Source organism: Coffea eugenioides, chromosome 9 (assembly GCF_003713205.1).
Source record: "Coffea eugenioides isolate CCC68of chromosome 9, Ceug_1.0, whole genome shotgun sequence".
NCBI classification, from domain to species: Eukaryota; Viridiplantae; Streptophyta; class Magnoliopsida; order Gentianales; family Rubiaceae; genus Coffea; species Coffea eugenioides.
The window spans coordinates 1,176,833-1,203,418 of NC_040043.1; the positions used below are offsets into that span (position 1 = coordinate 1,176,833).

Genomic DNA, 26,586 nt, shown 5'->3' on the forward strand with positions numbered 1-26,586 from the left:
TTGCTCTGTTTGTATTTTTTTTCTTCTAAAGAAGATTCTCTTAATTAAGTGGTAATATAATCTATGATATTGTATGTGGCACAATTTGTACTTCTGTTATAGTGCCTAATCTCGGTTGCAAAATTTGTAGTTGGGATAATTTTGTAAACCACCCTTTAGGTTTCTGACAATTTTGTGTAGCGCCCCTGATATTTTGAGTGCTGTAATAATGTAAACCCCTATCCCAATAAGTAATACTAAGGGTCCGTTTGGGGTTACGGTAGTTTATTGTAAAGTATTTTCTTAGTGGAGCTTTTAATAAAAGTATTTATCAACTGCCTAAGTGCTTTTAAACATATTGTTGGAGACATAATTCAATAAGTACTTATTGTATTAGATAATGTGTAATTTGAAAATTTTTAAAAGTGTTTATCTCTTTATTTGGTTCATAATATAGGATAAGATGATTAAATTTGACGTTTTGTTTTTTAAATCATAAAATTTACTCTAAAAGCACCAAATTTGAGTTTTTACTAAAAGTGTTTTGAACACCAAAAGCTCTGCTCCTAATTTTATGAGATGATATTCTTCAAATACTTTAAAAGTATTTTTAGTATTTAAAAATACTTTTTACCAAAAGTACTGTAGTCCCAAACAAAGCCTAAAAGGTCGTGGGAAATGTAGGTATGTGATATCAAAATATTCATAGTTTATTCTAAGGATGTAAATGAGTCGAGTCGAATCGAGTTTTGATTCAATTGAGTCAAGCCTCAACCTAAGTTTATGATACTCGAACTCGAGCTCGAGCTCGACGACCTCAAAATATAAAGCTCGAGCGAGTTCAAAAAAATAAAAGTTTATGATACTCGAACTCGAGTTCGAGTTCGACGATATCAAAATATAAAGCTCGAGCTCAAGTTTAATAAAATAAAAATAATTATTTTATTTTTTTAAAAATAAATAAAATAATAATTTTTTAATAAATAATAAAATATTAGGAATATATATGTAATTTTATTATTAAAATAAAAAATATAGAATCGAGTTCGAGCCCGCCCCTCGTGAGTTAACAAGTTTAATATTTTTGAACTCGAATTTAAGTTTGAATTTGACTTGATCAGTTCGACTTCAATGTTGACCGAGTTCGGTCGAGCTTGGACTCCAATCACGAGTGACTCAATTCGTTTGCAACCTTAATTTATCCTTTTGAGCCAGACACGAAAATGAGTTATATTTTTGACCCAAACTTGTGCATTTAAATGTTTCAAAATTTGGAAAAAGGAATGGCCCTATTTGCAACCTATCCCTTTACCTACTAATTGCAACTTTTTTGACACACTATTTAGTATTTATTTTTCCATCTATGGCTCAAAAGTAGTTTTATTATGCATGAAATGGATTCAGTAATGACTCACCATGAAAAGGTTTACAAGTCCTTAGGTACCCATAATGGGATTGGTGAATATTGTGAGATAACTTTATTATTACAAATTAAGGGCGATCAATCAGGTGCAAAGAAAAGAAATAAGAAAACATAGGATTTTTTTAACAGATATTCTATGGGCACTCGTTAAGACACTTACATTTCATCCAACTTACTATGTATACACACACTAATAATTACTACTTTTTTATACACTTTCTCTAATTAATCTCCTTGCATTTATACACTTTCTTTAATTAATCTTATATTTTTTAAAATATAGTACCCGAAATACATCTTAACCAGTGCCCATAGGTACCAGTTAAACAGATCTATTATTATATAGGGCATAATTGCCTAGTCTACTGGTTAAATGCTATTCTTACTTGGCCTAATTTTGTTGAGATTTTTCTCTGCCCTGCAAATTTATAACTGAGACAATCAAGAAGGTTGCAATCTTGCTTAGAGAAAATGCATGCACCATTATGTCCCTGAACAAAGAGGACTCATGTACTGAAGCTTGATATTTTTCAGCGCAACAAGAACATCTTGTATGCTGCTTCTCTCTCTTGGAGACTCCATGGTGCAGCCTAGAGCCACTTTCATGATTGAGGCTATGCAGCTTAGCTTTTCAACAAAGTATTCATCACTTTCCTTTAGCAAATTAGCATCGATGACATTAGCTAATCCATCAGGCATTGAATTAGCAACCCAGCTCTTCAGGCTCAATTTTTCACCAAACATTTCACTGTTGGGATTTGTTCTCGTGAAGACTTCCATCAAAAGAATTCCAAAACTATAGATGTCGCATTTTGCTGATACCAATCCTTCCAACCCATACTCTGCAAGGCAAGACATATATAAAATTCATCTATGTTCTCAAATTGGTTGTAATTTTTGATATTTGGAATTTGCAACAAAAAACGACTGAGGAAATAGTACTTTAGTTGTACGAGAAAATTCTTCACCTGGTGCGAGATAGCCAAGTGTGGCTAGTGTTTCGGTGTATGTGATGCTGTTCTCCTCGCCTAACAACTTTGTAAGGCCAAAATCACTTAGATGGGCAACCATGTCTTGATCCAGCAGTACATTACTTGGCTTCAGATCACAGTGAATTACTGGAGTTGAATACTCACAGTGGAGATATTGCAATGCACATGCAACATCAATCAATATGTCCAATCTCTGCATCAGATCCAAAAAATAGTTGTGTGAATACATCCACTTCTCGAGACTTCCTTTTGGCATCAACTCAAGCACTAATGCCTTAAACTCAGAGGTAGAGCAGCTACTGATGACTTTTGTTAGGTTTCGATGGCGAAGATTGCGCAACACTTCACATTCTACATCAAAACTCTTGAACGCTCCATCGACTTCTAAATTGAACACTTTAACAGCCACAACCCTTCCATCATCAAGAGTACCTCTATAAACAGATCCAAAGCTTCCAACCCCCAACAAATTGCTTTCATTGTATCCATTAGTTGCTTGTAGAAGTTCAAAATATGAAATTCTTTCTGGCATTGCAACTAAGGATAAATTGGCTCCATTGGGAAGTTTATCTTTCCTTCGATATCTCAGGTAAACAAATCCAAAGGACAACGCTCCCACTGCTATTAATACCCCCAGTGAAATAAAAATGGTTCGATGCACTCTTTTTGTTCTTGATCTGTGAGCTGAAATAGTTGGGCATGGAGGCACAAGAAACCTTTGAGCTCCACAGAGGGCTTGATTTGAAGCGAAGGATTCGGCAGTGCAGTTTGTAAATGGCCCTTTGGATGGAATTTCCCCACTTAAATTGTTAAAAGAGAGATTGATATTTTTAAGATACTGAAGTTTCTCCATTGACATTGGAATTGATCCAGAGAGAAAGTTATGTGATAGATCCAATGACTCCAAGCTGAACACCTTACCAATCGATTCTGGGATTGATCCTTGCAATCTGTTGTGTGCTAGAGAAAGATTTTGCAGGTTCTGCATATCTCCAATTGAGTCAGGAATGCCACCTGAGAACTGATTGGTTGACAAATATACCCAATTTGCCATCTTCATATTCGTAATAGCATACGGCAAAGATCCACTCAGCAGATTTGAGGAGAGGTCAAGTTCCAAGAGATCTTTTAGGTTCCATATTTCCTCAGGTGGAGCAGAATATAGTCTGTTGTGACTTAGGTTGAGATGCCTCAGGGAAGTAAGATTTCCGAAGCACTTTGGAATTGAGGCCATAAATTGATTTTGTCCAAGGTTCATTGTATCCAAGCTGTGGAGAGCACAGAGCAAATGCAGGGGGACTCTGCTAATTAGTTTGTTCATACTGAGATCCATGTATTGAAGCTTTTGCAAATCTTTTATTGTAGCTGGCAACGACCCAGTTAAGTCGTTGTTTGATAGATCTAATAGGATCAAACTTCTCAAGTTTCCAATTCCATCAGGAATGCTGCCCTTTATTTTACAATTGGGTGCACTTAGTTGTTCAAGGGAAGTTGAAAGATTACTGAGTGAGTCCGGAATGATCCCATTCAATGGATTGCCACTCAAGTCCAATCTTGCCAAATATTGGCATTTTGCCAACGAAGCGATGAAGCTCAACTCTCGAGATGAGGAGTCGCTGGTTAAATTGTTGTCGGCGAGATCCAGAACTTCTAGGAGAATTAGGTCCACAAAGGAAGTGGGAATTGGACCCGTGAACTTGTTAGAACTAAAATCTACTCTACGAAGTTTAGAAGAATTTGAGATTGACGTAGGTAATACTCCAGAGAAGGAATTAATGCCGAGGTAAAGCAATTCTAAATTGGGAAGCCTATAACCAAACGTTGATGGAAGATTGCCTGAAAGTTGATTTAGGTCAAGAGCCAACATAATTAACTTTGAGAGGTTGAAGATCTCTGTTGGTATGGAACCACTTAAACTATTGACTTGCAAGGTGAGTTGTTTGAGAAAGTACAAGTTACCAATCTCCCGTGGAATTACACCTGCCAAAGTAATATTGAGCATATACATTATACCATATAAGTCTCTATTTTTGTCACTAGAAAAAGGTTTGGTTAACTCTACTTAATGGATACTCGTTAATAATATTTATGTTTTTTTAAAACTGTAGGTAATATGAAAAAGTATCGAAATATTGAAGGTGCAATAAATATAGGTATGTATATTTACGTTACAATTTAGACGTAATTATGTTAAAAAATTGTCGTACCTGATAACTTGGCACCTCGAGTATCTAGTTCTTTCATCATAGTTGAATTACCAATTTCTTTTGGAATTTCACCTGCAAAATGCAGATAAAGCATAAACAGAAACAAGTTGATATCTTTGATTTGAAGGAAACTAAACTGAGTGAAATTATCGGGCGTAAAGCGGAAAGTGGGCAAAGCCGCCCCTCAAGATTTTGAAATTGGCTCCATTCAAATCAAAAAGATATTTTAAAAGAAACTGCATTCAAAAATCATAATTCATTCTTTAAAATCTTTCTCGCTATTACTGGAGCCCTCAAGAAAATAAGGAAATAAGGAAATAAGAACTCTTCTTTTTTTGTTGGGCGGACCCAATTCTTATTTATATACTGCAAATATTCCTTATCTTTGTAGCTGTAAAGGAAAAAAAAAAGTTCTGAAAATCTTCAGCACTTGGTATTTCTGCTGTTTTTTCCCTTTACAATTGGAATGTAATAAAACCAGATTTTGGATTTGGATCTGCATAAACTATAAATTAGAACAATTCATTTGATATGCATTTGTCCACATATGGCCGAAAGAATATAGGAACTCAATCTTCTTCAGGTCTCCAATTTCTTTCGGTATGGAACCTCCAAATTCATTGAGAGACAAAGACAGAACCCGAAGTTCTGAACATTGAGCTAAAGTACTTGATGGTAATTGACCATATAACTTGTTCTTTGATAGGGAAGGTCTAATCAGTCCAGGAAGATGGTAACACATGTCACTTGGAAGAACTCCGGATAACCAGATTTTGATGGACGTTTTAAAGAAAAGTAAATGAGAAAATTAATTAATGGGCCAAAAGCAGGAAATTGGCCACATTCCGGCACCCATCAACAATTTAAAATTGGCTTGTTTTGGAATTTTAAAAAAAAAAGACATTTTAAAGTAAATGCATGTGAAAATTAGGTTTATTTTTCAAAAAAAAATTTTTGGCCATATGTAGATCCCTAAGAAAATACGAATACGTTTTGGCCCCATTAATTAGCAAGGGTCTTACCTTCTAAATAGGTGTGACCCAAGTATAGCAGCTCAAGCTTCTTCAGTGCTCCAATTTCTTTTGGAATGGAACCACCAAATTCGTTGTAAGACAAAGACAGCACCCAAAGTTCTGAACATTGAGCTAAGTTACTTGATGGTAATTGACCATATAACTTGTTAAATGATAGGGAAAGTATACTCAGTCCAGGAAGATGGTAACACATGTCACTTGGAAGAACTCCGGATAGGCCATTATCCTTAAGGGCAATGATTTGCAGGGAGGAAATATTGAAAATCCCCGTGGGAATGTCTCCTTGCAGAAGGTTGTACGAAAGACTAATCTCCTCTAGCTTTGACATGTTAGAGATGGAAGAAGGGATAAGACCAGTGAAACTATTGTTAGTGAGAGACAAGCGAAGAAGTTGAGGAAATGAACCAATCCACCAGGGTAACTCTCCTTCGAGATTGTTGACACTCAAATTAAGGAGTTTTAATCGGCGCAAACCAACAAAATCATGTGGTAGTTCTCCATGGAAGTTGTTCGCACTCATGTCAAGAGAAACAAGAAATGATAGATTTCCCAGGTGTGGAGGGATGATGCCGGTAAGGTCCATGTTTGAAATGTCCAAGGCAGTCACTCTATGATGACGAGAGCCACAAGAGACTCCAATCCAATGGCAGACCGAAGAGCCAACGGACCAGTTTTTGGCCAAGATTTGTAGAGGGTCAACTGAAATGTGAGCTCTCAAGGCAAGAAGAGATGACTGATCAGTGGTAATATTGGTCGGGAACAAGGCGAAGGAAGCTGAAAGAAAACACGTCAACACAAGTCCCAGAGGGGAAAGGTGGTGAAATTTCTCCATGGCCAATGTTGCTACATGAAGGAGGGAGAGGGATTGCATTATATAGCGGCCTCAGTAATATTATGGCCTCATTAATTTGATTTCTGTTTTCAGATTAAGTTCCAATTGACGACATTGACCAGTGATGTAATTGTGATGCTGATTACTATTCGAGGGAATTTTACAGTCAAGTTATGACTATACATCCATGTGACGTCACCATTTGTTTATGACCAACAGGCGGACAACCGACTTTGTTTAAGACCAGGAATCTTGAAAATTTTCCTAAACTTGAACCATAAACCTGACACGCAAGCATAGAAACTACCAAACTCTAAGAAAGCCGCAAATAATGCCATATTCCTAAGTGATGAGTTTTAAGATTTTGAAGTTGAACGGAACACAACCAAAAGGCCTCCAGGTAAATTGCTAAGTTGAACAATGTTGCAAAGTACATAATTTCTAACGAAAAGCAAGAACTAATAGAACTAATAAGTAATACGCATGATTGAAACTTTTCGAGGACAAAGCCAATTGTCACCTTCAAAAACTAATGTTTCTTGCATGAGACCAGGACTTAGAAAGGTCAACTCACCAGAGTCCAGTATGTAATTTTCCCGGTCGCTAGAAAATTGTCAAATGAAAGACAAAGACTTAATAAGGTCAAGTCACCAGAGTCCAGTATGGAATCTTGGGGGAATTTTGCCAGTCTTCCCACTCAATGTAACTATTTTTTTTTTTTTTTTAAATCCTGTTTAACAACCAAACGTGAAAACTCATCATTTTGATTAATCCTTGAACTTTGGCGAATTAGTTGTAAAAAATAAAATAATCCTTGAACGTGGGTCTTTAGATTCTAATAAGATTCCCACTCAATTGGATTGATTGGATTGCAATGAATCTGGAATTCGCAGTGCTGTTCCATGAAGTTTGTCGACTAACCAATTTGCGTCAAGGATTTTTTTTTCAATAGGGTCCGTTTGGATTCCTTGTTTTTGTCTCTGTTTTTGAAAAACTATTTTTCACATTCCAAATGCTACAGTAAATGTGTATTTCCAAAACAACTCCAAAAACTCATATCCAAACATTATATAAAAAACAACTCCATATGTATATTTCTATTATGTATATTATATATATATATATATATTATATTAATAAATTGAAATATACAAATTGAAAATTATATATTTATATATTATATATTATATAAATATTTATATACATTAATATTATACATAATATAATATAATATACATAATATGTAATATTGTATACATAAATGTATAAATATTTATACATAATTTATTATGTACATTATATTATAATATATACATTATTAATGTATAATATTATTATGTACATTATTGTGTATAATAATGGTATGTATAATATATAATATACATAATATGTAATAATGTATAAATGTATATTATGTATAATATATTATATTATGTATATTATATTATATATATACAATATTATGTATATTATACAAATTGAAAATTATATATTATATATTTATAAATTATATGTTATATAAATATTTATATAATGAAATATACAATAAATATTACAAATTGAAATATTATGTAAACACCATATTTATAATATTATAATATTTATAATTAATATTAATGTATATTATATATATTAAATATTTATATATTATATATATTTATATATTTATTTATACATATTATAAATATTTCATTTTATTTAAAAAATATTTTTATATATTTATATAAATATTATATATTATATAAATTATATATATTATACATTTATATAAATGTACATTTATACATTATATATATATTAATGTATATTTATAATATACATTTATATTACGTATTATATACAATATAATACATTTATACATTTATATTAATATACATAATATTAATTTTACATTTATACATAATATTAATACATTTATATTAATTATATTAATACATTAATACATAATATTAATATATATTATAATATATTAATTTATACACTTATATAATATGCATTTATAATTTATATATTTATAATAATATACACTTATACATTTATAAATATATTTGTATTATGTATTATATATAATATAATTCATTTATAATGCATTTATATATTTTTATATAAATATATTTATTTATAAATGTATTATAAATGCATAAATGTATATTTATATAAAAATATAAAAATATAAAAATTATAAATTATAAATTATAATTTATACATTTATATAATTTCATTTATAATAATATACATTTATAAATATATTTATATTATGTATTATATATAATATAATACATTTATAATACATTTATATATTTTAATATAAATATATAAATATATTTATTTATAAATATTTATAAATGTATTATAAATGCATAAATGTATATAAATATAAAAATAAAAAAATTATAAATTATAAAAATATTCAAAAATATGTTTTAAAAATACCTCTAAAAATAATCCAAAAAACATCTACAGTAAAAGTTTTTCATATAATTTTTGAAAAACAACCCAAAAAATAACTAATCCAAATGGACTTTTATTTCAAAAACGAAATGCTACAGTACTGTTTTTAAAAAACAATCCCAAAAACAGCTAATCCAAAAATTGATTGTGACTTATGCAACTGCAACTCAATCGTGTACGAAACGCTAGAAAATTAAGGATGCTTCAGCCCCACACATGCAAGACTAATGGGTTAATAATGTTGCTGTGGTTCACGAAATCAGGAAACCAGAAAACAAGTACCATCACATCAGTACTACCTATCAGTAGACATGACTTCTTCTCATCCACATTAATTTGCAATTAAAAGAAGAGAGATCTGTGGAAATTATACAAATAGAAGCAGTTCAGATTATGAATTAGCGAATTTACTTAAACAAAGTCTTCTATTGATTTGGAACAACCTGTAATTTCCCAGTAAAGATTGTCTTTTGTATAACTACAAAACAAAGTACTTACTTTTTTTTTCAATTTATTCTTCTCAAACAGAGGCAAAATTTTGTTTAATCCAACATGTTTAGGAAAGCATTCAGTTACATTTTTTTTTTAATTTTGTTTAAAATTTTTGTATATGTAGTGACACAACACAACTAACTGATACTTACCAAAGCATTTAGTAATAGAGTTCTTTTTTCTTTTTCCTCATAATATTTCAACCAATCAAATGTTGCATCAAGACAAACATATTGTAACTCAGCAGCTTGACAAACTGATCCCAAATGGTGGGACAATTAATAGAATGAAATTAAGACTAAACTTTCATTTAGTAACATTTGAATCCCAAACCTTTTTTTTCCTTTTTTTTTTTGGGGTCCCAAACCATTAAACCAAGATATTGTTGACTTGTAATTAACAGTAAAAGTACTTTTGCTTCACACATGTCAATATACTGAGTACAATTAAGTATGATAATCTAAAAAGTTCAGCTAGGCAAACATTACTATTTATGGTGATTAACAGATAAAAAAAAATGAGAGTAAAGTAAATGCAAAAATTGAAGTCTTTGGTATAGTGTTGTTGAGCAATTTTTAAAAAGGAAAATGTAATTCTCTTAGGAGATTGGTTTGTCTTTAGCGCAATTTTTTGCCATTGTTACATATATTCACTTGCCAATTTTGTGATTTAGCATATTGATGAAACCTGTAAAACACTCTGTTCTATAGCCAAATATGTGTCATCACTCTGCCATGTCTAAAGCACTATTATATTCCTTAAAAAATGAAAATCCTATCGAACTTGCGGTATATTATTATTTTTTTGAGGTTCAATAACACCATGACCCGAATAGAGATCCAATTTGACTGCAGAAATGTAGTGGGCCTAATCAACACAGGCAATGTGCAGGAATGTAAGCTACAAACAATCCTGGAAGACATTGAGGACCTGAAGAAGAGCTTTGAATGCTGTTTGTTCTTGTTGGTTCCCAGAACTGCTAATGGTTGTAGCCATGCTATGGCTCAATTTGCAGTCAAGTCAGTTAGGATTATTGAATGGGAAGGTTCATTCCCATCTTGGCTATCAGAGTTAGCTAGAAAGGATATGGGGGTAGTTACCCCTTTTTGTAATTAGCTCTTGTGTTATCAACTGTTAATATTTATAAAATTGGTATCGTTTGTCAAAAAAAAAAAAAAAAAAAAAATCATGACCCTGTCGCATTTTTCTGCAGGTAATATTTTCTAGCGACAAACAAATTAAGCGTTTTTATTGTAACCTCTAAACCAAATATTTTATACTCTCGTGTTTGGTCTCTCGTCTAAAAGAGCGAAAGCGATCAGTTGAATTGCTCTTGGGACTTGGGCGATCAGTTGAATTGCTACTATAAACAAGTTCTTACCGTCCGATGAGGACATGTGCATTTTCATTTCATGAATCTTTCCCCGTTTTACTCCTGAATATAATCCTTCAATTTCTTTTCAAATTTTAATTTTGGACAATAGTATTTTAATTATCTTGACATTCTAGTAGATTACGAAAATTAAACCGTCCAAGTTTATACTTCCATGCTCTTCTACTTCTCATTTGAACCAACAAAATGAAAATGCTAAGCCTTATTTGGATTGTGATTTTCTGTAAAAAAATAAAATTTATTTTTTCGTGAACACATTTTCTGCATTTGATAATGTTCATTGGTGGTAGTAGTGCAATATAACTAGTTAACCACATAATATATATATGACAAATACCAATCCTAACATGAATTCTACAAATTAATGCGGATGCTTTGAACAAGGAAATAAGTGTGGTTTTTTCGGCAATCAAGGACAAGGCCAGTGGGAAGACTGGAGAAACACCTACAAGAAACTACTGTGAACGTGACTTTGGCCAGAAAATTTGTGATGCTGTATAGCTTTGTCCCAGTCGTGCAGGAAACGCTGGAAAATTAAGGCAAGCATTGACAATCATCCGGAACCATATTACACTTTTTAAATAAGTTGTAAGTTATACCTACATCTTAACTGCTTGTACATGCTTACAACAGCAGTATAATATTTTGTTACCATTCATATCGATTTCATATATAATAATTATGCGCCTACTATGAAATTTTATAAGTAATTTGCATAAAAATATAAGGTTTCAAAAAATATTATATTATTATGAACGGTTATCACTGACAACCGTTTGTACAGTCAAGTTATGACTATACAACCACATCACCATTTGCTTTATGTAAAGAGTAGAATTTATTTAGTTTCCATGGGAGAGAATCGACTTGGAGTGCCATAGCCCAATAAAAGAGGGAAGCGATGCTTCAAGTTATCCAAGGGACTTCAAATGTGTGAAGGAGAAAGCAAAAATGGGAAATTCGTTATTTAATCCCTTAACTTTTGTGTTAATTCCAAATCTAGTTATCAACTAAAAATTCTTAATTAAACAAAGGCTTTTATATTGTAGGTTCTATGTTTGTTCATTTCAAATTTATTAACATATTAACGTAGCACTATTATGAGTATATATATTCTATTGGAGCGTCTAAACCAATTCTTTTCTGCACTTAAATAAACAAAGTTTAATAACTATAATAAATGGTAAAATTAAACTCAAACCCAAACCTATGTCTACACAAAACAGCAAATTAGATGATGCCCCCAAAAAAAAAAAATGATGCAGATTCAGTTAAACAAAGAAAAGTAAACTTGAAAAAATCTTTGACGCAAATTAGTCAGTTAAAAAACTTCATGGAACGGCACTGGGAATTCCAGATTCATTGCAATCCAATCAAGGCATCTTTCTTGAACCTTGGTGGGAATCTTGTTAGAATCGAAAGACCCATGATCAAAACTAATTCGCCAAAGTTCAAGGATTAATCAAAATGATGAGTTTTCACATTTGGACATTAAACAGTATTTTTAAAAAAATTTGGTCGAAGGTCTCCAGCTAAATTCCTAAGTTTGAGCAATCTTGAAAAGTACAGAATTTCTAATAAAAATGAAGAGCTATCAACCAGTAGTCATGACTTATGGTCGAACTCTTCAAGGAACAGAGTCATTGTCCTTCATTTGATAATTTTCTTACGCGTGGGAAGACTGGGAAAAGTCCATACTGGGATTCTGGTAAGTTGACCTTGCCAAGTCTTGGTCTTATGCAAGAAACAAAATTGATTGTTCCTCAACTATTCTGGACAGAAAATTTGTGACTATGCATCTTCAACTCATTCGTGCACGAAACGCTAGAAAATTAAGGATGCTTCAGCCCCACACATGCAAGAATAATGGGATTCGTGGTTAATAACGTTGGTGAGGTACACGAAATCAGGAAGCCAGAAAACAAGTATCATCACACCAGTACTACCTATCAATAGACATGACTTCTACTCGTCCACATTAATTTGCAATTAAAAGATGAGAGATTTGTTGAAATCGTACAAATAGAAGCAGCTCAAATTATGAATTAGCAAATTTACTTAAACAAAGTCTTCTATTAATTTGGAACAACTTGTAATTTCCCAGTGTTTTGTTGTTATTATTTTTTTTTTTGGACAGTAAAAATTGTCTCTGTATAACTACTAAACAAAGTACTTATTTCTCGTTTCAATTTATTCTTCTCAGACGTAGGCAAAATTTTGTTTACGCCAACATGTTTAGGAAAGCATTTGGTTACATTTTTTTAATTTTGTTTTAAATTTTTTTATATGTAGTAACACAACACAACTAACCAATACTTACCAAAGCATTTAGTAATAGGGTTCTTTTTTTTTCTTTTTCCTCATAATATTACAACTAATTAAATGGTTGCATCAAGACAAACACATTATAATTCAGCAGCTTGACAAACTAATTCCAAGTAGTAGGACAAATAATAACATAAAATTAAGACTAAACTTTCATTTAGTAACATTTGAATCCAAAAACCTCTTCTTCTTTTTTTTGGGTCCTTCACTTTAATTGTTTTTACCACTAAATCAAGGTATCGCTGGCTTGCTTGTAACTAATAATAATAAAAATAGTTATTTGTCACCTTCAAATACTAAGTCTTGGTCATTTTGCAAGAAACTGAAGTGATGGTTCCTCGAGTATTCTGAACGATGACTTTGTATAGAAATTTGTGATATAGAATTTCATCTCATCGTGCAGGAAATGCTAGAAAATCAATGGCTTCTCAGCCCCACAAATGGAAGAATAATCAAATTTGTGGTTAATAACGTTGGTGATATCACAAAAGAAAAGTCAATACAATCAAAATTATCGACCAACGGGACTGGACCCCTGTGAGGACCGAAAATTTTCTTATTTTTATCTTATTTTACTAGCTTATTTAAAAATTTATTCACCCGTTTTCTTCGAATAATTTATTTCAACCATTTTATATCCATTTACATGGAACAATGTCTTCCTTATATTTTTCAAACGTCCCGTTAGCAAATAATTTTTCTGCGGTTCGTTTAGTAAGAAATAGCGGATACATGTTTTTCGAGCCAATATTTGATTTGAGAGTATAATAATCTTGGAGAATTAAGAAAGATCAATAGTAGACTAAGAAAAGTTACTTGAGGGATTAAAGGTGAGTGAGTTCAAAATTTCGCTTTATCGCGCGCGAATCGGAAATTCGCGTATATGGAGCTGGAACGGTTAAATGGAGATTTATGAAATTTATACTAGACTACTAAGAGTGAATAATTATAGTGTTAAAGGAATTACATTGGAGGTTTAGTGCATAAGTGTAACAAGCAAGAGAGAAAACGGTGGTACGGTACCCGCGCGCGCGCACTATTTCTAGTTGACTTTTGCAAGGTTCTTGGCCACAAATTCCTTAAGCTTCCAAGAGAAGCTTCACAACTCAACACACACTCTCTCTCTCCTCTCATCAAGCTTGGCCGAAACCGTCAAGGGAAGAGGAAGAAAGCTTCATCATTTTTGCTTCAATCCTTGCTACCATTTCACTCCAAATTCTTCACACAACTCACACACCACTTGGAGAGCAACTTTAGCTTGGAGGAGGACACCAAGTTGTCTGTTTTTTTGGGAGATTTTCGGTCAAAAATTTCTGATTTCTTCACAAGATAAGAGGCAGTCTTCATCAACCTTGAACCTTTCCAATTTCTTCAAAGTTGGAGCCTTAACTACATGGGTTTACTACCCTAAGCATGGATTAGGCTAGCGGACTTGAGGTGTTTAATTTCTTGCTTTAAACTCTAAGATAGCGGACTTGAGGAGACCTCTAGGTAGCTGCCTTGAGGATTAAATGCTTGTTTGATGTTAGTTATTTGTTGTTTGAGATGATTATGGATAGAAGATGAAGGAAAGATCGAAGGAAAATTGAGCATGGATGCTGGCCAAATCTGTCCTGTTAATGCCTTGCCTATATTTCAAAATTTTGATACTCAAATGACTGTGAAACTGATGTATATATGTGGTATATTTTGTGTAGAAAGTTTCTACCCAAAATCATTTGAATTGGCTGAACAAAATTTGAGCTTTGACAAGAACAAAATCTGGAAAAACGTATAGCAGTGGTTCACTGGCAGTGATCTTTGATCAAGCATATCTCTTTGTACAGAGGTCGAAATAGAGTGCCACTTGTGGCATTTGAAACTAGACATTTGTAGCTTTCTAACGGTATAAAAATCATTTGCTAGTTCGAACTGAGTGAGCCGTAGTATTTCGGCAAATTTGATTGTCCTGTTCTAACTATCTATCCTAGAGAAAGGTAGAAGCTGCATCTTGTGGCTCTATTTTTTCTCACTTTTGAACTGATTTTGAAAATGTTTCCTTTTGATGAAAGTAGATTGTTGAATCTAGTTTCCAACGCCACCAATCATTTTCAATTCCAAGTTGTATTGAGTGAGATATGGTTCAATTTCCAAACTGTGACAAAGCTAGAAATCTAGAAATCCTTCTTTTCTTACTAACCGAATGGATAGGTTTGGTTTGGGACATTTTGTTTCGAACATTTTGGTGTCAATCACCTACCAAATATTTATTAGATGTGTATAGGACCTTAGTTTCACAAATGAACCGAATTGGAGTTGATTTCATTGGGCAAAATGTTTGAAAAAGGAAAGAAAGTAAGAAAACAGATTTGCTTTGAGAAATTCCTAAACTTTGGTGGTTTTGTTAACTACTTTCCTGTACAAGTTTTTCCGTGAAATTTGATAGAGGAGCAGTCTCATATAGAAGTATAATTGTACCAAATTTGGTGTTATTCTAAGACCATTTTGATACCCAAATGATGTCCCAAAATTTGCTCTTCAAATCTGGAAAATTTCTGAATAGTGTACAAAAGTCAGCCGACTTTAAACTGCTATATCTTTACGCTCAAAACTCCGAATTTAGTTCCGTTTGTCCTGTTTAAAACCTTGATTTGAACTCTTATTATGTTACAAATTTCAAAGGCTATTTCACTTTCTGTGAATTTTACCTAATTTCCAAAATTTGCCGAAAAATAATACTGAAACTATCTAGCTGGTTCAGACCAGCCACTTTGAGCTGAAAATTTAATATCTTCCGTTTAGAATCTTGGAAAAGTGTCTTCTAGGAAATTTTAGTACTTTGAAACTAATTTCCAACGGTGTAAAGTTTTTCAATTTTGGACCTATTGAGTGCAAGATCTGATTTTTCAAAGATTGTCACTTAAAACTGAATTTTTCCGACTTGGTAGGAAATGAGTTTTGGAAACTCTCCCCTATCCTTTGATATTGATTGACTATTTTAAACTCGATTTCATGGAGGAAATCAATTTTTCTTGTGTTATTAAACCCTCACTTTTGAATCTCGATTTTTGAGATATTGAGATCTTTCGAGATATTGTTTTAATTTCGAAAACGAACGTACATTCTTCCTTGTTTGGCAAGGAGTTTGTAAATATTTATGGATAATAGTTAATTGTTATGTTTCCAGGCGCTCAAGGGGATCTTGAAGAGAATCCCGGAGCTGACCATTAAAGAACTTTTGCAATTACTTTCTCATTGTGATTTGGTGAGTTTCAAATGCATCATTTGTTGCAATTATGTGAATTGCTTCTTATGGATTGAATGATTGATAATTTTTGAGTCGAGTGTGTACTTTATCGCACTCGTTCTCTTTTAACTGATTGTACAACTGAACTGCTTATAACTAAACTGTATGGATGTCGTTGGAGTGAATCTCCTCGACTTATAACTGAACTGTATGGATGTCATTGGAGTAAATCTCCTCGACTTATAACTGAACTGGGGGATGCCCAAATCTCAATTAGCCGACCTTGTGACTCGAGCCAGCAAGGGTTTGGTCGAGAAGCTTGGTGACCCATGAGATAAATTTAAGTTTGATCTATTAAGAGATTTCGCCTGGCCTACTCAAGTAGCAGTTCCTTTAATAAAAGAAGAGCGGGCTTGGGATTGGGGTTTGTAATGGTGAACGGGGAAGAGTAAGTGAAGTTCTACGGACTTAATGCCGACACGGTTGACGGAGTATCATTGCGGGGAGGTATTCGATCGAGCCTTGGCGAAACAAGTGGAACCTAACTCCTGAGAGCTCCTGTATCTTAATTGAATATGTTTAATTGAAAATTGTGAATTGCTTAAATGTTACAGCTTTATTTCTTGCTTAAATGTTATTGCTACCTGAAATATGTGTTCCCATTAGATTTGTTTTCCTTAACAAGGACCGAAATGGAAGGAGTTATGGAGAAACCGACTTTAGGCACTTTTGATTAGGGTTTTCGAATGTATTCGACTAGACACATTTTAGAAGTTGTATATTTTAGAAAAGTGAATATATTTTGAACTTGGGATGTAAGATCGAATATTTGTGTATGGAAATGGCTTCTTGCCTTATTTCGACTTTCATTGCTAGTATTATACTTTAAGTTTGAACTAGAATTGTATCGAGTCCTGGCGAGAGTTGGACAGGCGTTTTGCGGATACCCTTGGGTTCGCCCATGAAAGAACTGGGGGCGTCACAACCTCTACTCATCCACGTCAATTTGCAATTAATAGATGAGAGATATGTATGCCAATCATCTTAATAGAAGAAGCCATATAATGAATTAGTGAATTTACCTAAATAACATCTTCTATGAATGGATATTTCTAACAGGTATATAATGGGTGCTGGTTAGCAACAAGTGCCCATTTCATTAGATAAACTGTTTATTAATTTGAAAAAATTTGCAATTTCCTAGTATTTTGCTCTTATTTCTTTTTTGGGTGGTGAATTCTGTCAAAGCACCAACTGCAGTACCTACAACTAGCACGCAATCTTTCATTATTGAGGTGTAGACAATGAGTACTGAAATGACTTTTCAGGGTTTATGTCCTCAACCATTCCCATGCTCAAGTCAATGTTAAGACAAAATAACTACAATTAAAATGAATGTGGCAGTTCCTCAAAGAGGTGGCAATTATGGGCTCATATGCAAAATGATTGCAAACTTGTTATTGGGAGGCATGCATATGTATCATTAATCAGCTGAACACTTTTTTTTATTATTATTTGTTTGGTTGAGGAAATTGATCAGCTTAACACTTAACCAAGGCTCTGTATCTACAACTAATACATGGAGAGGTTTCTAACTATTTTAATGGCCTTCCTCTAGGTTTCGAAAATTACACTAGCAACCCTTGAAGTTAATTATCTTGTAACATTTAGACCCAATTAATAATTAAAAACGATATTGTGAGAGAGAAAATAATATAATTTTATCATTACTCCTCATCTGCTACGTTATTTAATTAATTTAATACTAACACACACGTTAAATAAAAACACTAAAATTTATTGTTTAACATTAGGGATTAAATCACATATATCATCAAAAAAATATATATCATTTATATTTTTCACTTAATACAAGATTCAAATTACTCTTTTCAGTTATATATCCGTTGCCAAACACAGTCAACAATAAATAATTAAAAAAATTGGCAACCAAAATATTACAGAGAACAAACTTTAATATCATAAATATTCTTGTTAGCATATTAAGGTTAGTTGTTGAGATTTTTATGGTATTAAAGTTCACTTTTTATAATATTTTGGTTATAGATTTTTTTTTGATTATTTGTTGTTAATCATGTTTGACAATGAATTTTGTAATTGAAAAGAGTAATCCTGGATCTTACATTAAGTGAAATATATAGAATGATATGCTTCTTTTGATGCCATGTGTGATTTAATCCATGATGATAAACAACAAATTCTAGTATATTTATTCAATGTTTAGGCTTGTATTAGATTAATTAAACAATTTAGTAGATGAGGAGTAAAGGTGGAATCATATCATCTTCTCTCTCCCAATATCATATTTTAATTGTTGGTTAGATCCAAATGTTACAACATAATAAATCTCAAGGGAGGCTAGTGTAATTTTTAAAACCTGAATCGAGACTAGTGAAATAGTTAGAAACCTCAAGGGAGGTTTCTGAAATTATCCCATAATACATAAGTGAAATATATAGAATGATATACTTCTTTTGATGCCATATGTGATTTAATCCATGATGATAAACAACAAATTCTAGTATATTTATTTAATGTTTAGGTTTGTATTAGATTAATTAAACAATTTAGTAGATGAGGAGTAAAGGTGGAATCATATCATCTTCTCTCTCCCAATATCATATGTTAATTGTTGATTGGATCCAAATGTTACAAGATAATAACTCTCAAGGGAGGCTAGTGTAATTTTTAAAACCTGAATCGCGACTAGTGAAATAGCTAGAAACCTCAAGGGAGGTTTCTGAAATTATCCCATAATACATTCAGGCACTAACTTATTGCAAACATGACACCTTTTCTTTTGCAATCAGTCAAAAAGTAAAAGTATTTTTTTTATTATTGCTACACAATAATAAGAAGCAAAATTTCCATCACATTGGTTTTACCAATTTTTACACTTGCGCGGCCCGTGTTTGTAAACTGTTGGTTAGAGTCATGTTTACATCTGCCCAAACAAAAGAATCAACAAACTAGTTTTTGGCCAAGATTTGTTGAGGGTACCTCTTTAGCAATGTGAACTCTAAAGGCAAGAAGCATAGATTGGTTATTGGTACTGTTTTTAATGCAAAATTGGAAATGGAAGGACTTAGCTGCGAGTAAACATGGCAACAGAATAATAAGAGAAAAATGACAGTCAAAATTTTCTGTGATTTTGTGCAATTCGGGAGGGGTGTGGAGGGTCCTGTTCTGGTCTCAATCATTCGGAATTGCCATTATTCATGCTAGGACTGGGTTTGGCCCATTGGACCTTTAAACTGCGCCTTTCGGCTCGAAATAGTTAAGGTTCAGAGTTAAAATGTTTTACCTTTCTTACTTCTGATTGTGACACTTCATCAAAGATATAATATGTTGATTGTAAGATCAAATTTTAAGTAATGAAATTATAATTAGTATCACAAACATCTTAGACAATAATAATATTTTAGATAATAAGTAGCATATAATACAATAGTGATATATATTGATTGCCTTATAGATATGGTATTTCAAGAATTAAACATTTAATTATACCAATTGTAGCCTTTTTAGTGTTGTGCTCCAAACTCGATGCATGATCACAATGAGCCCATTTTGAACCCAAACCCAGCCCAACACATAGGAAATTCAAACCAGCCAAGCCTAGCACTTTGACAATCTAGTTTGATTTTTTTTGGTGAACAAAATTTCAACATGGAGGAGATGGCATGTGACGTCCCTGTTGGCTTCACTATAGATTAGGAAAAGATGATAAAATTTTCTTTATTTTTCTTATTTGTAGATAATAATTTATCTATAATTAAGGAAAAGATTAGTCCTTAACTTGAAATAAAAAACAATGTCCTTCAACATTTTATCCTGCAACTGTTAAGGTCAAGAAGGTCGATATTTATGTGCAAATGAAAGTAAATGTCCTGACTAATTTTGTTATGCTATGCAATACATGGATTCAATAAAGACTATGAAAAGGATCAACCTTGTAGCTACTTAAAAAGCATAAGGACTGATCAGATGGCATTTCTACTTGACCGCAGCTAGTTGACATTTCTCCAAGCCCTGTCAGATACAGCACCAATACAAAATAATTACCCAACTAGAATAAAACAGGTTGGGGGATATATAATTGCAAGAGATAAGAAAGGCAAACTGATTGGCTCATGGGCATGCCCCTCAAAAGTATGCAGAGAAGCAAAAGTGGTGGAAGCATTAGCACTAAGAGCAACAATGGTTCGAGCAAGGATTGAAGGCTGGAGAAATGTGGAATTTGAGACAGATTACAAAGTGATGGTTGACAAACTTGGCGAGGAAATTGCGGAGGATGCTCAACTTTGCACCATCATAAAAGATTGTATTAAACAACTAAGTTTAGCTTTTGATAAGTGTTGTTTCTTCTTTACTAAAAGAGAGAACAACCATGTTAGTTGTAGATTAGCAAAAGCTGATATTGAAGAGCAGTTGCTCAAAGTTTTGTGTTTGACTATTTTTAATCAACGAAATGCTGCCACTTTTGACCCAAAAAAAAAAAAGAAAAAACAGAGCCACTTGGGAAAACTAGGAGCGTTGGGAAGAATGTGCACCTTTAAGACGTTCTTGAATAGAGGGCGCTTATGTACTAAAGTTTGATCTTTTTCAGCGCCACAAGAACATCTTGTATGTTGCTTCTCTCTCTTGGAGGTTCCATCGTGCAGTCCAGAGTCACTTTCATGATTAAGGCTATACAGCTTAGCTTTTCAACAAAGTATTAATCACTTTCCTTCAGCAAATTTGCATCAATACTTATCCTAGTTATATATTGGAGAAGGTAAATATCCTTGTGTTGAGTTTAGTTTGGATTGGTTTATAATGATCCAACTGTGTGGTGGATAAGCAAATAAAGATAGGTAGAGTAGATTTGAGTTAATTGAGGCCTTGTGGAAGCTTATTTCATATTAGAATTGATCGGTGGGCTTATATTATCAATACAAAAGTAAGTGAGTTGTAATTGAAGTTTTATTATAGAGTTAATTTGATACATATAGATAGTGTAAGTGAGTTTTAATTGAAATTTTATTGTCGAGTTAATTTTATACTATAGTGACAGTGTATACAGAGTCATAGTTAGATATATAACATATTATACAAAATTTAAATTTTGATCAATTACCATACATTCAATAAAAATAATGCAGATATATTGTAGGTATATATAAAATTAATCCTTTTATTATATGGTTCAAAGATTCTCCCGTAGTCAATGGATAACTACTTTACATGGACATTAAATTAGCAACCCAAACATGAGTTCATTGAACAAAATGAGCCCTTAAACTCAGGGGGCTATGGTGTCCAATAGTAAGAAATGTCAAATCAATGGTGTACAGAAGATTTTCTTTGAAACTTTTAGGGTACAAGGATAGTTCTTCGAAAAATAAAAGGGGTGCAGTTTAAATTAACCAATTCTTTCCCACCTTAGAAGGGAAAATAGCCAATTTAGTCCCTAAACTTTTTTTTTCCATTGATTTAGTCCCTATACATTATTTATAGTCAATTTAATCCATAAACTTATATTTCGGTTCCAAGAGCTTAGCGGCAGCGCCACCGCATAATTTCGATTGGCTTCCCAATCGAGCAACCCAGAAGGGGTATTTTAGAACTTCCATTGTGGAGCCTTAACCAAAATAAAAAAAAAAGGTGCAATCTTGCCGTTTCAGTGGATAATGGTGGTTACTCCACCAATCTCCCGCCAGACGGGTTACTCCACCAATTTTTGTTTCCATAGGATATTCATGCGGATGATACGTCAAATAATAAGACCAATGATGAGCGCGTTTGTCCAATTTTTTCGAGTTTCCAGCCATTCCGTACAATTTGAGAAGAGGACTCTTCAAGTGATAAATCATTCTCTTTCTTCTCAGAAGTAAATTCTTGCAGTACGGACAGCTGTACCAGGGTTCTGATACAAATATTGAGGCAAATAATAAGAGAAGCAAAGGACAAATGTTTATTTCTTTGTAAAACTCACACAACTTATAACATGAAATTACTCTATTTATAGAGTTTAAACCAACTCCACTAATTATCCCACTAACTCCACTAACTATCCCAATAACTCCACTAACTCCACTAGGTACTCCACTAATTCCACTAGTTATTCCACTAACTCCACTAATTAGGTAGCATAAACAAATATGATTAATTAACAACGGTAAATATTTCTAACAATCCCTCCCTTAAACTGAAAGTTTATCAAACATCAGTTTAATATGATTTATTAACTGCACAGACTCCAAGCAGCTTCCTTAATTTCTGAAACGTGGATAACTTCAATGGCTTGGTCATTATATCAGCAATCTGATCTTCACTTTTGCAGTAGAGAAAATCAATTATTCCATCCCTTGTGAGCTCCCTTAGAAAATGAAACCTCACATCTATGTGTTTGGTTCTTCCATGTAGAACTGGATTTTTAGAGAGCTTGATGGCAGAACTGTTGTCACAATAAATTGTAGTAGTTCCTTCTTGCTGAAAATGCAACTCTTCAAGAATATTCCTTAACCAAATTACTTGACAGGCACAGGCGGTTGCAGCTACATACTCTGCTTCAGTTGTTGATAACGTAACAATTGGTTGCTTTTTTGAACACCATAAAATAGCTGCTGAACCCATCATGAACACATATCCAGACGTACTCTTTCTATCATCAGAATCGCCTGCATAGTCACTGTCAGTAAAACCAAACAAATCTGAATTTTCACCATTCTTGTAAAATAATCCATACTCAATGGTTCCCTGCAAGTATCGAAGAATCCTCTTGGCAGCTAGAAGATGTGTCTCCCTTGGACTTTCCATGTATCTACTAATAAGACTTACAGCGTGCATAATATCAGGCCTAGTTGCTGTCAAATACATCAAACTTCCCACAATTTGCTTGTAAAGGGTGCTATCAACCCTCTTTCCTCCTGGTTCTTTGATGAGTTTTAAACCCACTTCAACTGGTGTACTAACAGAATTAGAATTGGACATTTGAAATCTGTTCAGAATTTTTTGCACATATTTTCTTTGAGAGACAAAAATTCCATCAGCAGATTGCACCACTTCAATACCCAAAAAATAATGCATCTTTCCAAGATCAGACATATCAAATTTAGCCATCATAGATTTCTTGAATTTCTCAAACATGGCACTATCATTCCCAGTAAAAATAAGATCATCAACATATAAGCAAACAATCAGCAATTTACCTCCATCTCCAATCTTTATGAAAAGTGTATGCTCATATGGACATTTCTTAAATCCCTCCTTAAAAAAATAAGCATCTATACGACTATACCAAGCACGTGGGGCTTGTTTTAACCCGTATAATGCTTTCTTGAGTTTGTATACCTTATGTTCACTTCCAACCTTCACATAATCAGGAAGTTGATCAATAAATACCTGTTCCTGTAAATCACCATGTAAAAATGCTGATTTCACATCCAATTGGAAGATAAGCCATGAATTTTGTGCTGCCAATGCTATCACCATCCTAATCGTGTCATGCCTTGTGACTGGAGTAAAGACTTCTCCATAATCCACTCCAAGCTCTTGCTTATAGCCTTTAGCTACTAGATGTGTCTTGTACTTGTCAACTTCTCCATTCTCCTTAAATTTCGTCTTGTACACCCACTTGACATCTATAGATTTTTGTTCTTCTGGAAGATTGGTTAACTCCCAAGTGTTATTTCGTTCAATAGTTGCAATTTCTTCATCCATTGCCTTCTGCCACATCAAATCTTTGCTAACTTCTTCAAAAACTGTAGGATCACAATCGGAAAACAGTGCAAAATATGTAAGTGGGTCTTCAGATTAATCAATTCCAGTTACCTCATAATCAATCATCCATACAGGTCTTTTTCTAATACGTTGAGGCCGTCCTTCATCTTTTGCTACTATTTGGGAATTTGATACATTATCTAGACCATTTGATGGAATTTGTTCTGTCAATTGTTGCCTATTTTCTTCATCAACTCCATCAAAATCAGCAGGTATTTGTTGTTTAATAATATTGCTGCTCCATGGCCAAAAATTTTCCTCATAAAAAATTACATCTCGACTGATGACAATTTTCTTGGTGATAGGATTATACAGCTTATAGGCTTTGGATTGATCACAACACCAAGAAAATGCATTTCTTCCCCTTGTTATCTAGCTTTGTCCTCTTTTGCTCTGGAACATGAGCATAGGCAATGCATCCAAAAATTTTGAAGTGATCCACTGTTGGTTTTCGTCTGCTCCATGCTTCCTCAGGCGTCATATTTTTAACAGCAAGTGTGGGACTTCTGTTCAATATATGAACGCTCTAGTTGACAGCTTCAGGCCAAAAATTTTTTGGAACACCACTTTTTGTCAAAATGCTCCTCACCATATTTAATATTGTACGATTCTTCCTCTCTGCAACACTATTCTGTTGTGGCGTATAAGCTGCTGTAAGTTGCTTCTGAATTCCATGCTCCTCACAAAAATTTATAAATTCTTGTGAATTATACTCTCCACCACGATCACTGCGAAAAAATTTTATAGATTTGCCTGCTTCCTTTTCGACAAGAGTCATGAAATTTTTAAACGCTGAAAATGCTTCAGATTTTTCCTGCAAAAAATAGACCCAAGTTTTTCCACTATAATCATCAGTAAACGTCATAAAATAACGTTTTCCACCATTAGATGACGGATTTATGGGTCCGCATAGATCAGAGTGAACCAGCTCCAAGACATTTTTTGCTCTCCACGATTTTTCTTTTGGAAAGCTATCTCGATGTTGTTTGCCAACAATACACTCTTCACAAACTTCTGAAGGAGTTGTGATTTGAGGTAAACCAGTTACCATATTTTTCTGTTGCAAAGTTTTCAGTCCATCAAAATTCAAATGTCCATAACGAAAATGCCATAACCATGCCACATCTTTCGATTTTGTCGAGAAACATGAATGAGTCAAGTTCTGCAAATAGAGTGGGAACATACGATTTGTCGTCATCTTAACTTGAGCAATTAAGCCCAACTTTGCATCTCGAATCTGACATACACCATCTTTGATTGAAATCTCATACCCTTTTTCGAGCAACTAACTTACGCTAAGCAAATTTGTCTTTAAGTCTGGAACAAAAAGAACATCAGTAATAGTGTGGGTAGAAGAATTTTCTTTAGTTTGGATAATTACCCTTCCTTTTCCCATAATAGAAATTGTAGAGTTGTCACCAAACTTGACAGTGCTACGGAATGACTCGTCCAATTCAGAGAATGCCTTCTTATCTCCACACATGTGATTGCTGCAACTGGTGTCTAAATACCACGTGTTTTGTTAAGTTACTTCGCTCATGTGGCACACTATCAAAAGAAACACTTCTTCTTCTTTTTCTGCAAAATTAGTCCTTTCTCCATTTTGTCTATTCAAATTAGTTCGACATTCGGACTGATAATGGCCATACCTATGACATTTGTAGCATTTAACATTGGACTTGTCTGCTGACTTTGGCCTTTGATTTGTTAATTGATATCCTCCTCGTCATCTTCTTCTTCCTTGAAATTGATTTTCTTGGTGCTGGTATTATTGTTGTTGGTTGTCACGATCATTATTTCCTCTACCTCTGCCTCTGCCTCTGCCTCTGCCTCCTCTCCATGTTGAGTGACTTTCTGCTGAAACCTTTAGTGCTTGCTCCTCTTTCTCTTGCTGGTTAATTTTTTGCTCATGAACCAACAAAGAACTCTGCAACTCATCAATTGAAATTGCATCAATATCTTTCGATTCCTCTATACAGCATACAATAAAATTAAATTTTGTTGTCATTGATCGAAGAATCTTTTCGACAATGGTGACGTCTTTCAAATTTTTTCCATGGATCCTCATCTTATTAGCGATTGCCATCGTTCTTGCGAAATAATCAGTGACTAATTCGCTTGACTTCATACGTAAAGTCTCAAATTCGGTCCGAAGAGCTTGAAGCTGCACCCGCTTCGCCTTTGCATTTCCTTGATACTTTTTCTTCATGGAGTCCCAAATTTGTGTGGAGGTATCTTTGCTAAGAATTGTCTCCAAAATGGCTCGATCAATAGTTGAAAAAGATAATTTTTGGCTTTAAGATCTTTCAATTTCAATGCTTCCAACTCCATTTTCTGCACCTTTGACAATATTTCTCCGGCTGTTGGCTCTGTTACTCCAGATTCGACAACTTGTCAATACTCCTTGGATCTCAAAAAGTTCTCCATTAGCATACTCCAATGATCAT

General features: G+C 33.4%; 2 protein-coding genes across 2 annotated transcripts; both read right to left on the bottom strand.

Annotated features, from left to right (window-relative positions):
* Positions 1 to 1,771: 1,771 nt before the first annotated feature.
* LOC113783218 (probable LRR receptor-like serine/threonine-protein kinase At3g47570) lies at positions 1,772 to 4,402 on the bottom strand. The gene is made up of 2 exons (XM_027329293.1): positions 2,371 to 4,402; positions 1,772 to 2,244 (listed from the first exon to the last, which is right to left on the bottom strand). The coding sequence occupies exons 1-2, from the start codon at positions 4,400 to 4,402 to the stop codon at positions 1,886 to 1,888; spliced, it is 2,391 nt and encodes a 796-aa protein (XP_027185094.1). The 3' UTR covers positions 1,772 to 1,885.
* Positions 4,403 to 4,584: 182 nt separating this feature from the next.
* Positions 4,585 to 6,506, bottom strand: LOC113783219 (receptor-like protein 33). Its single transcript, XM_027329294.1, has 2 exons — positions 5,624 to 6,506; positions 4,585 to 4,673 (listed from the first exon to the last, which is right to left on the bottom strand). Exons 1-2 carry the CDS (start codon positions 6,504 to 6,506, stop codon positions 4,585 to 4,587), a joined length of 972 nt encoding a protein of 323 aa, XP_027185095.1.
* Between the last annotated feature and the right edge of the window lie 20,080 nt (positions 6,507 to 26,586).